The sequence below is a fragment of the Oncorhynchus gorbuscha genome, linkage group LG03 (genome assembly GCF_021184085.1).
Source record: "Oncorhynchus gorbuscha isolate QuinsamMale2020 ecotype Even-year linkage group LG03, OgorEven_v1.0, whole genome shotgun sequence".
Classification (NCBI taxonomy): Eukaryota; Metazoa; Chordata; class Actinopteri; order Salmoniformes; family Salmonidae; genus Oncorhynchus; species Oncorhynchus gorbuscha.
The window spans coordinates 32,336,001-32,348,804 of NC_060175.1; the positions used below are offsets into that span (position 1 = coordinate 32,336,001).

The following is a 12,804-nucleotide window of genomic DNA, read 5'->3' on the forward strand; positions in this document are numbered from 1 at the left end:
ATCCATGAAATATTGGAAAGTGGAAAAAGGTGTACAATAAGTTTTGAACTATAGTGCTATAAATCTACTCTAATCCTTACTAATCATGGAACTGTATGACAACGGTCCAGTCACTGTGAACCCTGTGCCAGGCTCCAGGTTTAACCTGCTACGTGTGGTCTGAGTTCCATAATGACTCAAATAGACTACATGTCCCAAATGATTGCACAACTTGTAATACGGTAGCCTAATATGATCCACTAATGCTAGTGATCCTCAGGAACACCTCCACAAACCCTACAGAGGAAAGAAAGGTAAACGGGATGGAATGATGCAAAATGTAAGATACAAATTGAAGCAAAACTAACATGTAAATGCATGTGGGTATTACTGATGAGGGAGGGGGGGGGTTCTAAATGGACATATGGAATTGTTTTAAGATGGTCATACTATGGATCTTTTAGCTATTTGATTTAGAATTGTAGGACCCCCTTAATGGGTGGTTTGAGACGCATCCAATGCAAAAAACAGATATCTCTAGATTAAACTGGCTGATTTTTAAAAATTATGTTACTTAGAATTGCGTGCGTCAATCGACTATAGTGGGTTAACATGATACAAATTGTAAAATAAAACAGAGAAAATCCTGGGTATATAATTAAAACATTCTAAAGCGCATTCAGCCCTCGACGCCTATAGCTTGGGTCTCCAAAGTTAATCCATTCAAATTGTGAGGGCATACAATTTCAATTCTGAATAATGGCACAGCTATTTATTGCCTACTTCACTGTGGAAAGGGGAAATATCTAAAACAATTGCTTTGTGTATTTACAATCCCCTTCTCCTATCAGATTACTCATTTACATTCAGTAGCTCTTATGAATTTATAAATTACAGTGCATGAAGAATGCTGTTATTTTATCGGAAAAAAGAAAGTAGGTGCTTTTTCCACTTGGAATCGGCAGGTTCGCTCAACCTTATTCATGATTTTCTCTTGCGTAATGGTGGAATTATTAGGGAATTGAGTCAATGTCAGAATATAACGTGTCTGTAGATACACCTTCATTTCTTAGATCTCCACGCTGAACGAATAGCAGGTGAATAGCTTGCTAGTCTCATGCTTAAGCTCAAATTCAGAATACGGATAGAGAGTAAAGTGCATAAAAAGGGAATTGCGTTCCATTTAAGTGCACTTAACTCGGGTCGGAATCGGCCCCTTAGTGAATAGATAGATGCCACAGTTTCCCGATCATATCCTTATGTAGTTGTCTAACTAACACACACACTCTTACCGCACCCAATGCTTATTGTTTTACCCCCTCCAGGCACTGACTGAAATGTACTAGGGTTGTCACGATGCCAACATTTTATTAACGATACTATACCAGGCCAAGTATCACGATACGATACCAGGTAGTATCGAGATGCCACAGGGAAAATGTGTCTCCGCTGTGCATCGTGGCACACAACTTCCGCATCACGCATGCATTATTTTCCAGAGAACTCATAGCCCCTCATTGATCAAACCTTACACAAAGATTCACATGTCATTGTGGCAGTAAGCAGAACAATAATACATGAAACTCTCATTACTGTTTCGTGGTTCTTTTGATCGGTAGGATGAAAAATTCAGTAGTATCATATGAAACAGTACGATGGTATTCATAAATCTTGGTATCATAAGTATCATAACGTTTTGGTACTGTGATATTACCATGGTACCGGTATATCGTAAAACACTAAAGTGTACACGCACACAGGAACACGCATTCACACACTGATATCCATATCAAGTGGGTGGAAGCATCCATCCATATGCATGAGAGCTTTATTTAATCCCTACTGTTAATCACTACTGCTTGGTCAAAGGTAGGTAAAGGTTGCATTACTATGGAAGAGTAATGGTCAGAGTGGGAATTAATCAGAAATTACCCCCACCCACACTGTAGACTTAACACCAAGTACATGAGGCCTGCTTTTTATTAAATTTTTTATTTGATTTAAGATTTATTTAACTAGGCAAGTCAGTTAAGAACAAATTCTTATTTACAATGACGGCCTACCAAAAGGTAAAAGGCCTCATGCGGGGACGGGGGCTGGGATTAAAAATACAGAACACAGATCACAACAAGAGAGACACCACAACAATGGTAAAGGTGGAATTATCAACAACATAGCATGGCAGCAACACATTACTTCTGCATGTGTGCTCAGTTAAACAGCTCTGTTGAAGATGCTGCAGATTACAGATGGAGTACTCCTGGTAAACATGCTGAGCTCTGAGCATTAGGTCCAAACAGATCACTTTCCCACGAGCACACCACCCACATCAACCAATACTACATCACTCCCCCGCTCCTCCCTCACACACACACACACACACACACACACACTGCAGTGTAAGCAAAAATAATGTGAGAACACCAACAATGTTTATCATAAATGTGGTGAAACAAGTTCATCTAGAAACCTTGATCTCTCTGAAGATACAGTACAATATCAACGCAGCCAACTAGCAGCATCAGTCAGTCTGATAGATGTGTCACTTTGTTTATTTATTGATTCAACTCTCCCTGGATGGCACAGATTGGAGGTTTCACTGGCCTGCCTGACCTTCACATCTCTTGTCTTCTTCAAGCCCAGGCCTAATGTGTGTGTGTGTGTGTGTGTGTGTGTGTGTGTGTGTGTGTGTGTGTGTGTGTGTGTGTGTGTGTGTGTGTGTGTGTGTGTGTGTGTGTGTGTGTGTGTGTGTGTGTGTGTGTGTGTGTGTGTGTGTGTGTGTGTGTGTGTGTGTGTGTGTGTGTGTGTGTGCACATGTATGTGCCTGTGTGTATGTGTATATGTCAAATTTCAATCAAATGTATTCATAAAGCCCTTCTTACATCAGCTGATGTCTCAAAGTGCTGTACAGAAACCCAGCCTAAAACCTCAAACAGCAAGCAATGCAGGTGTAGAAGCATGGTGGCTAGGAAAAACTCCCTGGAAAGGCAGAAACCTAGGAAGAAACCTAGAGAGAAACCAGGCTCTGAGGGGTGGCCAGTCCTCTTCTGGCTGTGCCGGGTGGAGATTATAACAGAACATGGACAAGATGTTCAAATGTTCTTAGATGACCAGCAGGGTCAGATAATAATGATGAGAGTGGTTGTAGAAGGTGCCACAGGTCAGCACCTCAGGAGTAAATGTCAGTTGGTTTTTCATAGCCGATCATTCAGAGTATCTCTAGAGAGTGGAAAACAGCAGGTCTGGGACAAGGTAGCATGTCTCGGTGTGTGCGCGAGTGTTTGTGAAAGAAACAACCATCTGACCTATAATCCACTTTTTATGCATTAGTGTCATCCTCTGAGGCTCCTAATGTGAAATAGCCTCTGAGGCTGTCCTGACTGGAGTTTGAGTTCTCTCTGAGTTATCAAGTGTCTGTGCTTTGATGCTGGTTTTTGATAGTAAATCATCCGTTAGGGCCAGTTAGTGGCTCTTTGGAACTGAGAATGGGGTTTGGTGCTCCAATTGACCTTTCGACACAGATGACAAGGTCTCTGAGACACCTTGCTGCCTGCCTTCCTCCAAACTTGCTCCAGAGACCATCTTTGCTTGCTCTCCCCATTTGACCACCTCCCTCCGATGACCACTCAGGCCATGCACTTTCCCGCCCCTCCACATGACCTTGCATGATCTCATGCATGATGTTGTTGTTTTCTAAATTGCTTGTATTTTTTGTGTTGCTTTAAAGCGCTTTGAGATTCATTATGTAATGAATAGCACTATAAAAGTTACTATTATTATTATTATGATGTTGATCTAGTTCCTCACAGCTTCTGTTTGTACATGTGAGTGTGTGTGCGTGTCTGTCCATGTGTATGTGTGAATGAGTGCATGTGTATGTGTGTAAACGTGTGTATGTGTGTAAACGTGTGTATGTGTGTGTGAGGTTCTAATGTTACACTCTTGAAAAAAGGGTTGCAAAGGGGTTATTTAGCGGTCCCCATAGGATAACCTTTTTGGTTCCAGGTAGAACCCTTTTTGGTTTCAAGTAGAACCCTTTTGGGTTCCATGTAGAACCCTCTGTGGAAAGGTTTCTTCATGGAACCTAAAATGGTTTTACTTGGATCCAAAACAGCTTATTCAAAGGTTTCCCCATTTTAGGTTCTAGATAATACCTTTTTTCTAAGAGTTTATTTTCTGTGTTTGTATCTTCCAGAGGGCAGATGAGGAAGTGGTAGTGGACCAAGGAGGAACCAGCTCAGTCCTCAACATCCACTATGAGAAGGAGGAGCTAGAGGGTGAGACACCTGACCACCTCATTAACCTTTATCTGTGTGTACGTGTGCTTAACAATTGAGCTCATATATTTTTCAGCACAGGAGTCGGGTAACCACTGTTCATGTGCAAGTGTGTATATATATTTGTGTATTTGTATGAGCATATTTGCATGTGTTAGCACAATATTGTGTACCATGCAGGTTTGTTCATGAGAGAAGGCCAAGTGTGTCTTTCTTTCTAGTGTGTGTAAGTGTGTATGTGTTTGTCCATCCCTGGCCATGTCCTGGTTCAAATGTATAGAGATCTACATTAATAATGGATCCGCCAAGTAGGCCTGGGCAGGTTGAGGGGGGTCTACTCTGTCATTGGTTTGTGTGTGTGTGTGTGTGTGTGTGTGTGTGTGTGTGTGTGTGTGTGTGTGTGTGTGTGCGTGCGTGCGTGTGTGTGTGTGTGTGTTGTCTCACTTTCCTCTGTAATGAGGAGAAAGCTGGATAGAGAACTGAACACACCCTGATGATTTGACTCTTCTAACTCTCCTATAACACATTATTCTAACAACCTTCTTATAGTGTTAACGGGTAGTTGTCGACTCACATCAAGTACATTTGCACTGAATGTTTATCAAGGTAGCTGACACGCACACACACACACATGCACAAACACAGACACAAACACACGCACACAGCCGCCAACCTGTGGCTAGCCAAAGGCTGTTGTGTCATGCATTATTCATGACTGCCTAACAGATGAGATTGGGCAGATTCAACAAATTCAACAGCTGCTTGATTCCTGACTGCTGTGAGCCTTTAGAACTTGAACTCTTATTTACTTCATCCTGCCCTTAGCTGTTTTACCTGTCCCATTGTGCTGGATAAGCTAAATCAAGCTTACCTAAAGTATTTATAGAAAACGATTTAGGACCCATGTTGAATATGCATCACTGCACCAAGCTAAATCACAAAACATTTGTTCACTCTCTCTCTTTCTCAGAGTTTTTATAGTGCTGATGTGAGGGCTATTAAATGTGTCTCTCTCCCTCTCTCTGATCCACCTCACTCTCTCTCCAGGCCACAGGACTCTGTTTTTGGGGGTGAGTATGCCCATGGGTAGACAGAGCCACCGCCACCACCGCCCCCATGGCTCACGCCACCGCAAGAAGGACAGGAGGGCAGGGAACGCTACGCGGCAGGACGAGGAGGGAGAGGGGGCCTCAGTCTCTCATGGTGACATACACACACAAACTTGTTTTCTATCCTCGAGGAGACCTAAAATTGATTTGCATTCAAAATCTAATTTTCCCTAAGCTTAATCATAACCCATAACCCTAACCCAAATCCTAAACTTAACCCCTAACCCTAATTGTAACATCAACCCTAAGCCTAACCCCTAACCCTAATTGTAACCCTAACCCTAAACCTAACCCCTAACCCTAATTGTAACCCTAACCCTAAACCTAACCCCTAACCCTAATTCTAACCCTAACCCTAAACCTAACCCCTAACCCTAATTGTAACCCTAACCCTAAACCTAACCCCTAACCCTAATTGTAACCCTAACCCTAAACCTAACCCCTAATCTTAAAATAACATTTGTCCTCGTGGGGACGTGGGAAATGTCACCAGGAGGGAGAATCTTCCTTGTTTTATTATCCTTAAAGAGACTTTGGGGGATTTTAGTTCCCCATAAGGATAGAAGACCACACACACACACACTGTACACGTGCAGCAATTTGACTATGTTCAATCCAAACAGGGTCATGTGGAATTTCAATGAAATCCTATATAAATGTTTCTGTGTCCATGAATGAACATGGACACTAACTGTACATCATGTCCAAGGTTGCTGGCTGCTGGTCCATGTGGGGGACATTTCTCTGCAGTTCTATCCCTGAGGTTGTTCTATGGGAAGCCATTCACATGTGTAGGCTGACCTACGTGTTTATATTTCCTCTCAGTTAGAGAGAGGATGGTAAACAAATCAAGTCAATACTGAAGCTCAGGCCAGGCCAGGCAGCTAGGCCAGTGGTGTTAATCCATGTCACCTTCACAGGGCTGTGGACACACTGCTAATGCAACCTGCCTCAGCACCCCAGGCTAATATGGATAAGCATGCTGATTAGGCAGCCCAGAGCAGGAACTGGCACGCATAAAACACACAAGCACACACACACACTATTGTGTCAGTGTCAGGGGACAGGGGGGTTCCATCTGCAATATGGTCTGAAATACTGTAATATCTTTGAGGTCAACAAGATTTAAGTCAATAATCCCTCCATCAACACAGACAGGAAACCATTGTAAATATCTAAACAGTCCATCTCCTATCATTATTTACTCTGCTTCTCTTCTCTTCCCAACCCACACATCCTATCCTACTACCTCTGCTCCCACCATTATTTCCTCTTTCTCTATCGTTTCATCATTCTCCCTTTTCCATCTCTCTTCTACCCAAATCTCTATCCTTCCTTTTCTCTCCTCTTCATCGCTCCTCTGTTCATCTCTCTTCACCTTCCCTGCCCTGTATCCCTCTCTCTTCCCTCTTAATATCTCTCCCCTCATCATCTCTCTCTCTCTATCCATCCTTCTCTCTCTCCTCTTCATCTCTCTCACTCCATGTAGACACTCCATCCCAGCGTGTCCAGTTCATTCTGGGGACAGAGGAGGATTCTGAACATGTGGCCCACGAGCTCTTCACTGAGCTGGATGAGATCTGTGTCAAAGAGGGCAAGGACGCGGAGTGGAAAGAAACCGCCAGGTCAGGGAGGGACATAGGGGTGTGTGTATACGTGAGGCTTGTGAGAGTTCCTACATTGCTTTAACCGCTAAACATCTCTCTCATCCCTGTAGGTGGTTGAAGTTTGAGGAGGACGTGGAGGATGGAGGAGAGAGGTGGAGTAAGCCCTATGTGGCCACGCTGTCCCTCCACAGCCTGTTTGAGCTGCGTAGCTGCCTCATCAACGGCAGTGTGCTGCTGGACATGCAGGCCAACACCATCGAGGAGATCGCAGGTTAGTCAGACCAACACACAGACAGGGAAGAGCCTGTGGTCCAGATACATGAATTGACTCCCCACCAGAGACAGGGGTTCAATTCCCATATCTACCTTCCCTCACCCTCTGATCTCAAATCTTCCAGAATAACGTTTCAAAATACAAACAAGGTATAATAAAACACTACACAGACAAATATCGTCAATCAATCAATATATTGAACAGGAATCAAAAGTCCAGTTCAAGAATAGGTATAAAAAAAGCACACATAAAACATCACCTCAACAGCTGCTACTAACAGACCAATTACAAATTCCCCAAAGAAAATATGACATATGTACAGTATTAGCTTTACATTGACAAGGAAATTGTCACCATATTGCTAGACTAGTCCCCCGCCCCTATAATATATAAAGTCATTACAGTCAAATGAGAGATGATGATGAGAACTTGCATGCACTGTGATGCTGGAGGGCTAGAGCAGTGAACTGTGTCTATCTCACACTGGCCTGACATTTCACCAGATGGACTGAGGGTGACAGGCTGAACAGGTGGCACCTGTCAGCTGCACCTGTCTGTCTAGATGAAGTAAGAGCATTGTGTCTAACAGCATACAGAGACGGTCTTATCTTATCATGCATGTTATGATAAAACACAACTATGAATATGCAGCCATGGTGGTGGTGAGCTCCACACCTCTGCTGATTATTCTCTGCAATCACACCAATCAGTACAGAAGCACACTTCAGTGCTGAGCGATTAGTGCTTTTTGAGGTCGGTTCAGTTTCAGTTCGATTATGACAAAATAATCATGGTTTTCGGTTTCATTTTCCTGCTCATGAAAAAAAATAGTCCTCCCTCATCTTAAATGGCACTGACCACCACTGTTAGTTACAGAGTCTATGGTTGTTTTTGTGGTGTGTCCTGGTGCAGATATGGTGTTGGACCAGCAAGAGGCGTCCCATGAGCTGGACGACAGTGTGAGGCTGAAGGTAAGGGAGGCCCTGCTGAAGAGACACCACCACCAGAACGAGAAGAAGAGGTCAGGCCATCACCAGCTCATCCCTGACATGGTGCGCTCTTTCGCCGATGCCGGACGCAAGCACTCTGAACCCCACATAGACAAGAGCGGTGGGTACCAGGAGAGAAGTGTGGGAGGAAGGGCAGAGAGAAGGGAAGGGGAGGATAGAAAGCAGGTTGACATTTATTCTCATGAATCTTGCCCTGGAGGCAGAGCTGATTTCCGTTAAATGGGCCAGCTGCTAAGTCAAAATTGGCTATATCGTAAAATTCATGAAAATACAAATGTGCTTTTTTGTCCTAATGTAATTAGGCTAGCAGTGTGGTTACGGTTAGGGTTATGTAAAAAGTCTGATTGTATTAATTGTGTCTGTGCCAGTCAGTGGCCACTCTGCAGAGCTACTTCCAGTACATGAGTCACTCCAATAAATACTAACATGCTGATGGAAAGGGGGGGAAAGGAGGGAAAAGGTGAGGAGGAGGGAAAAGTGAGAGAGGAAGTGAGGGAGGGAGTCAACAGGTGGATGACAGATAGAAAGAGAGTGGGGAGAGAGAGAGAAAGAGAGTGGAATGTAGTAACTAATCAGACAGCCTTCTATGATGTGTCAAAAAGTATAATTGAATTCCGTTAGTCGTCTGCCAGGAATCAATCAAATTGTTCCCAAAGACAAAATGTCTGATATATTAGCTGAACAACGATTAGTTTCACTCTCTTGGCAGTTGACCAGAAGTACAGAGGAAAGTGTACCAACAGCACCTCACACACACTCCTCCACACCGCTCTGATCCCTCAGGTCCAACTGTCTCCCCCCAGCCTCCCCCCACCAACATAGAGGTAAAAAATGGAGCCAACCACGACAACAGCCAAGTGGACCTTAGCAAGGTACGTGTGTGTGTGTGTGTGTGTGTGTGTGTGTGTGTGTGTGTGTGTGTGTGTGTGTGTGTGTGTGTGTGTGTGTGTGTGTGTGTGTGTGTGTGTGTGTGTGTGTGTGTGTGTGTGTGTGTGTGTGTGTGTGTGTGTGTGGTACCACGGTGAAGTGACTCACTGCTGTCTGGATCAGAGAGAGAGAGAGAGAGAGAGAGAGAGAGAGAGAGAGAGAGAGAGAGAGAGAGAGAGAGAGAGAGAGAGAGAGAGAGAGAGAGAGAGAGAGAGAGAGAGAGAGAGAGAGAGAGAGAGAGAGAGAGAGAGAGAGAGAGAGAGAGACTCTTAGTCTCTCATTGATCTAATCCTTATGGGAGCCAATTCGGCTTTCTCCTTGAACAGCAAATACTTCTGTCTAAGGAAAAGTGGCCAAATATAGACAAATGCAATATGTTCAACAGCATCCAAATTAAACTCAACACCATACATATGGACCTAGCCATTACAGTGACTTGCACACCAGTATAATATAAACAATGTACAGTGTTACACAGACCTCAGCACACAGACATCCCCTGACTTGCTGACTGGGTGATACTGTGTGGCTGCTATGCACCATCCTGCTGGAATCAGTCACTGGTGCCAGTCAGGGAACATCTGGGCCACACAGCGCCCACCAGAGAGCAGCAGGGGTACTACACATTGTCTTACTATTACTGAGCCACATCCTGTCCCAGGCAGCCTTTATCATATATAACATTATTCAGATTTAAGGATGCATCTCAATACTATATAGTGGTTTAATCTCCTTGTCTCCTTCCCTTCACCTGCTCTGATACGCATCATCAGACTGGTGAAAGCATATTCCTGATTCTGTATCCACTATGTGTTCTCAGATCAGTACAGATGAAGAGGAGAAGTCAGGTTAGACTAAGGACTAGAAACCCAAAAACCCAAGGCCTGAACTCATATAGTAATACTGTAAAAAGATACACAAGCATAGTATAGATACATAGACAAGTGTGATACTGCAGCTACAGTGGGGCAAAAAAGTATTTAGTCAGCCACCAATTGTGCATGTTCTCCCACTTAAAATTATGAGAGAGGCCTGTAATTTTCCTCATAGGTACATTTCAACTATGACAGACAAAATGAGAAAAACAAATCCAGAAAATCACATTCTAGGATTTCTTATGAATTTATTTTCAAATTATGGTGGAAAATAAATATTTTGTCAATTACAAAAGTGTATCTCAATACTTTGTTATATACCCTTTGTTGGCAATGACAGAGGTCAAACATTTTCTGTAAGTCTTCACAAGGTTTTCACACACTCTTGCTGGTATTTTGTCCCATTTGTCCCATTCCTCCATCCTCCATCCATTCCTCCATCTCCTCTAGAGCAGTGATGTTTTGGGGCTGTTGCTGGGCAACACAGACTTTCAACTCCCTCCAAAGATTTTCTATGGGGTTGAGATCTGGAGACTGGCTAGGCCACTCCAGGACCTTGAAATGCTTCTTACGAAGCCACTCCTTCGTTGCCCGGGCAGTGTGTTTGGGATCATTGTCATGCTGAAAGACCCAGCCACGTTTCATCTTCAATGCCCTTGCTGATGGAAGGATGTTTTCACTCAAAATCTCATGATACATGGCCCCATTCATTCTTTCCTTTACACGGATCAGTTGTCCTGGTCCCTTTGCAGAAAAACAGCCTCCATACAGATCTCATTGTCACCTTCCCTTCACCTGCTCTGATACGCATCATCAGATCATCAGAAGAAGATTGGGAGAATGTCATATGGTCAGATGAAACCAAAATATAACTTTTTGGTAAAAACTCAACTCGTCGTGTTTGGAGGACAAAGAATGCTGAGTTGCATCCAAAGAACACCATACCTACTGTGAAGCATGGGGGTGGAAACATCATGCATGGGGGTGTTACTTTGGTCCCAGCTCTCTGCAGGTCATTCACTAGGTCCCCACGTGTGGTTCTGGGATTTTTGCTCACCTTTCTTGTGATCATCTTGACCCCACGGGGTGAGATCTTGCGTGGAGCCCCAGATCGAGAGAGATTATCAGTGGTCTTGTATGTCTTCCATTTCCTAATAATGGCTCCCACAGTTGATTTCTTCAAACCAAGCTGCTTACCTACTGCAGATTCAGTCTTCCCAGCCTGGTGCAGGTCTACAATTTTGTTTCTGGTGTCTTTTGACAACTCTTTGGTCTTGGCCATAGTGGAGTTTGGAATGTGACTGAGGTTGTGGACAGGTGTCTTTTATACTGATAACAAGTTCAAATACAGGTAACGAGTGGAGGACAGAGGAGCCTCTTAAAGAAGAAATTACAGGTCTGTGAGAGCCAGAAATCTTGCTTGTTTGTAGGTGACCAAATACTTATTTTCCACCATAATTTGCAAATAAATTCATTAAAAATCCTACAATGTGATTTTCTGGATTGTTTTTGTCTGTCATAGTTGAAGTGTACCTATGATGAAAATTACAGGCCTCTCTCATCTTTTTAAGTGGGAGAACTTGCACAATTGGTGGATGACTAAATACTTTTTTGCCCCACTGTATGTAGCCTACTGTGGCAGTATTTAGTACTATATTAATGGCTTTTTGTCTATAGGTCAGGGATTTAGTTGAAGCATTCAAAAACCTCCTTCCTCTCCTCTCCCAGGTGGACATGCACTTCATGAAGAAGATTCCTACAGGAGCCGAGGCCTCTAACGTCCTGGTGGGAGAGCTGGACTTCCTGGAGAGACCTGTGGTGGCCTTCGTACGCCTCTCCCCTGCCGTACTGCTCACTGGCCTCACTGAGGTCCCCATACCCACCAGGTAGTCTACTGTGTGTGTGTGTGTGTGTGTGTGTGTGTGTGTGTGTGTGTGTGTGTGTGTGTGTGTGTGTGTGTGTGTGTGTGTGTGTGTGTGTGTGTGTGTGTGTGTGTGTGTGTGTGTGTGTGTGTGTGTGTGTGTGTGTGTGTGTGTGTGTGTGTGTGTGTGTGTGCGTGTCCTGCTCACAGGCTTCACTGAGGTCCCCATACCCACCAGGTAGTCTACTGTGTGTGTGTGTGTGTGTGTGTGTGTGTGTGTGTGTGTGTGTGTGTGTGTGTGTGTGTGTGTGTGTGTGTGTGTGTGTGTGTGTGTGTGTGTGTGTGTGTGTGTGTGTGTGTGTGTGTGTGTCCTGCTCACTGGCTTCACTGAGGTCCCAATACCCACCAGGTAGTGTTGGTCCTATTCTATGATTCTAATACATTCATATGATAATGTTAGTAAGAGGGGACACACTCCAGAATGATTATTGGCTAAAAGCAGTTGGTGGCTGAAGTGTGTAGAATCTTCAGTAAATTAACAGAAAATGACAGACGATATTCTGGTCAGGTAGGACAGCCACCTGATGCTTTCATAGGATAGTAGCGTTGCGTATGATAGCATAGCAGTATCCAGTAGTATCCAGTACTGTTAACCCAGTCACTGTTGCAGGTTCATGTTCATCCTCCTGGGCCCAGACGGAAAGGCTCAGCAGTACCACGAGATTGGCCGCTCCATGGCAACCATCATGACTGACGAGGTAAAGTTCAACACAAGTCTACATTCTTCCTCTTTAACACTAAACATTCTGGGGGTAAATGGCAACTCTTGGCAGCCCTAGATAGAGTTACAGAACGTTCTAGTTTGTGTGCCAGATCTTTGTCCTT

At 43.9% G+C, this 12,804-nt stretch overlaps 1 protein-coding gene across 3 annotated transcripts in view; it reads left to right on the plus strand.

The window, feature by feature from the left end:
* slc4a8 (solute carrier family 4 member 8) overlaps positions 1-12,804 on the plus strand; it is a 54,600-nt gene that overhangs the window by 23,335 nt on the left and 18,461 nt on the right. For all 3 annotated transcript variants that reach the window (XM_046342263.1, XM_046342262.1, XM_046342261.1), the window contains exons 2-9: positions 4,175-4,256; positions 5,304-5,459; positions 6,855-6,990; positions 7,083-7,243; positions 8,159-8,356; positions 9,040-9,128; positions 11,787-11,944; positions 12,590-12,677. In XM_046342263.1, coding sequence (XP_046198219.1) covers positions 4,175-4,256; positions 5,304-5,459; positions 6,855-6,990; positions 7,083-7,243; positions 8,159-8,356; positions 9,040-9,128; positions 11,787-11,944; positions 12,590-12,677 — 1,068 coding nt within the window. The remainder of the gene's footprint in view (positions 1-4,174; positions 4,257-5,303; positions 5,460-6,854; positions 6,991-7,082; positions 7,244-8,158; positions 8,357-9,039; positions 9,129-11,786; positions 11,945-12,589; positions 12,678-12,804) is intronic.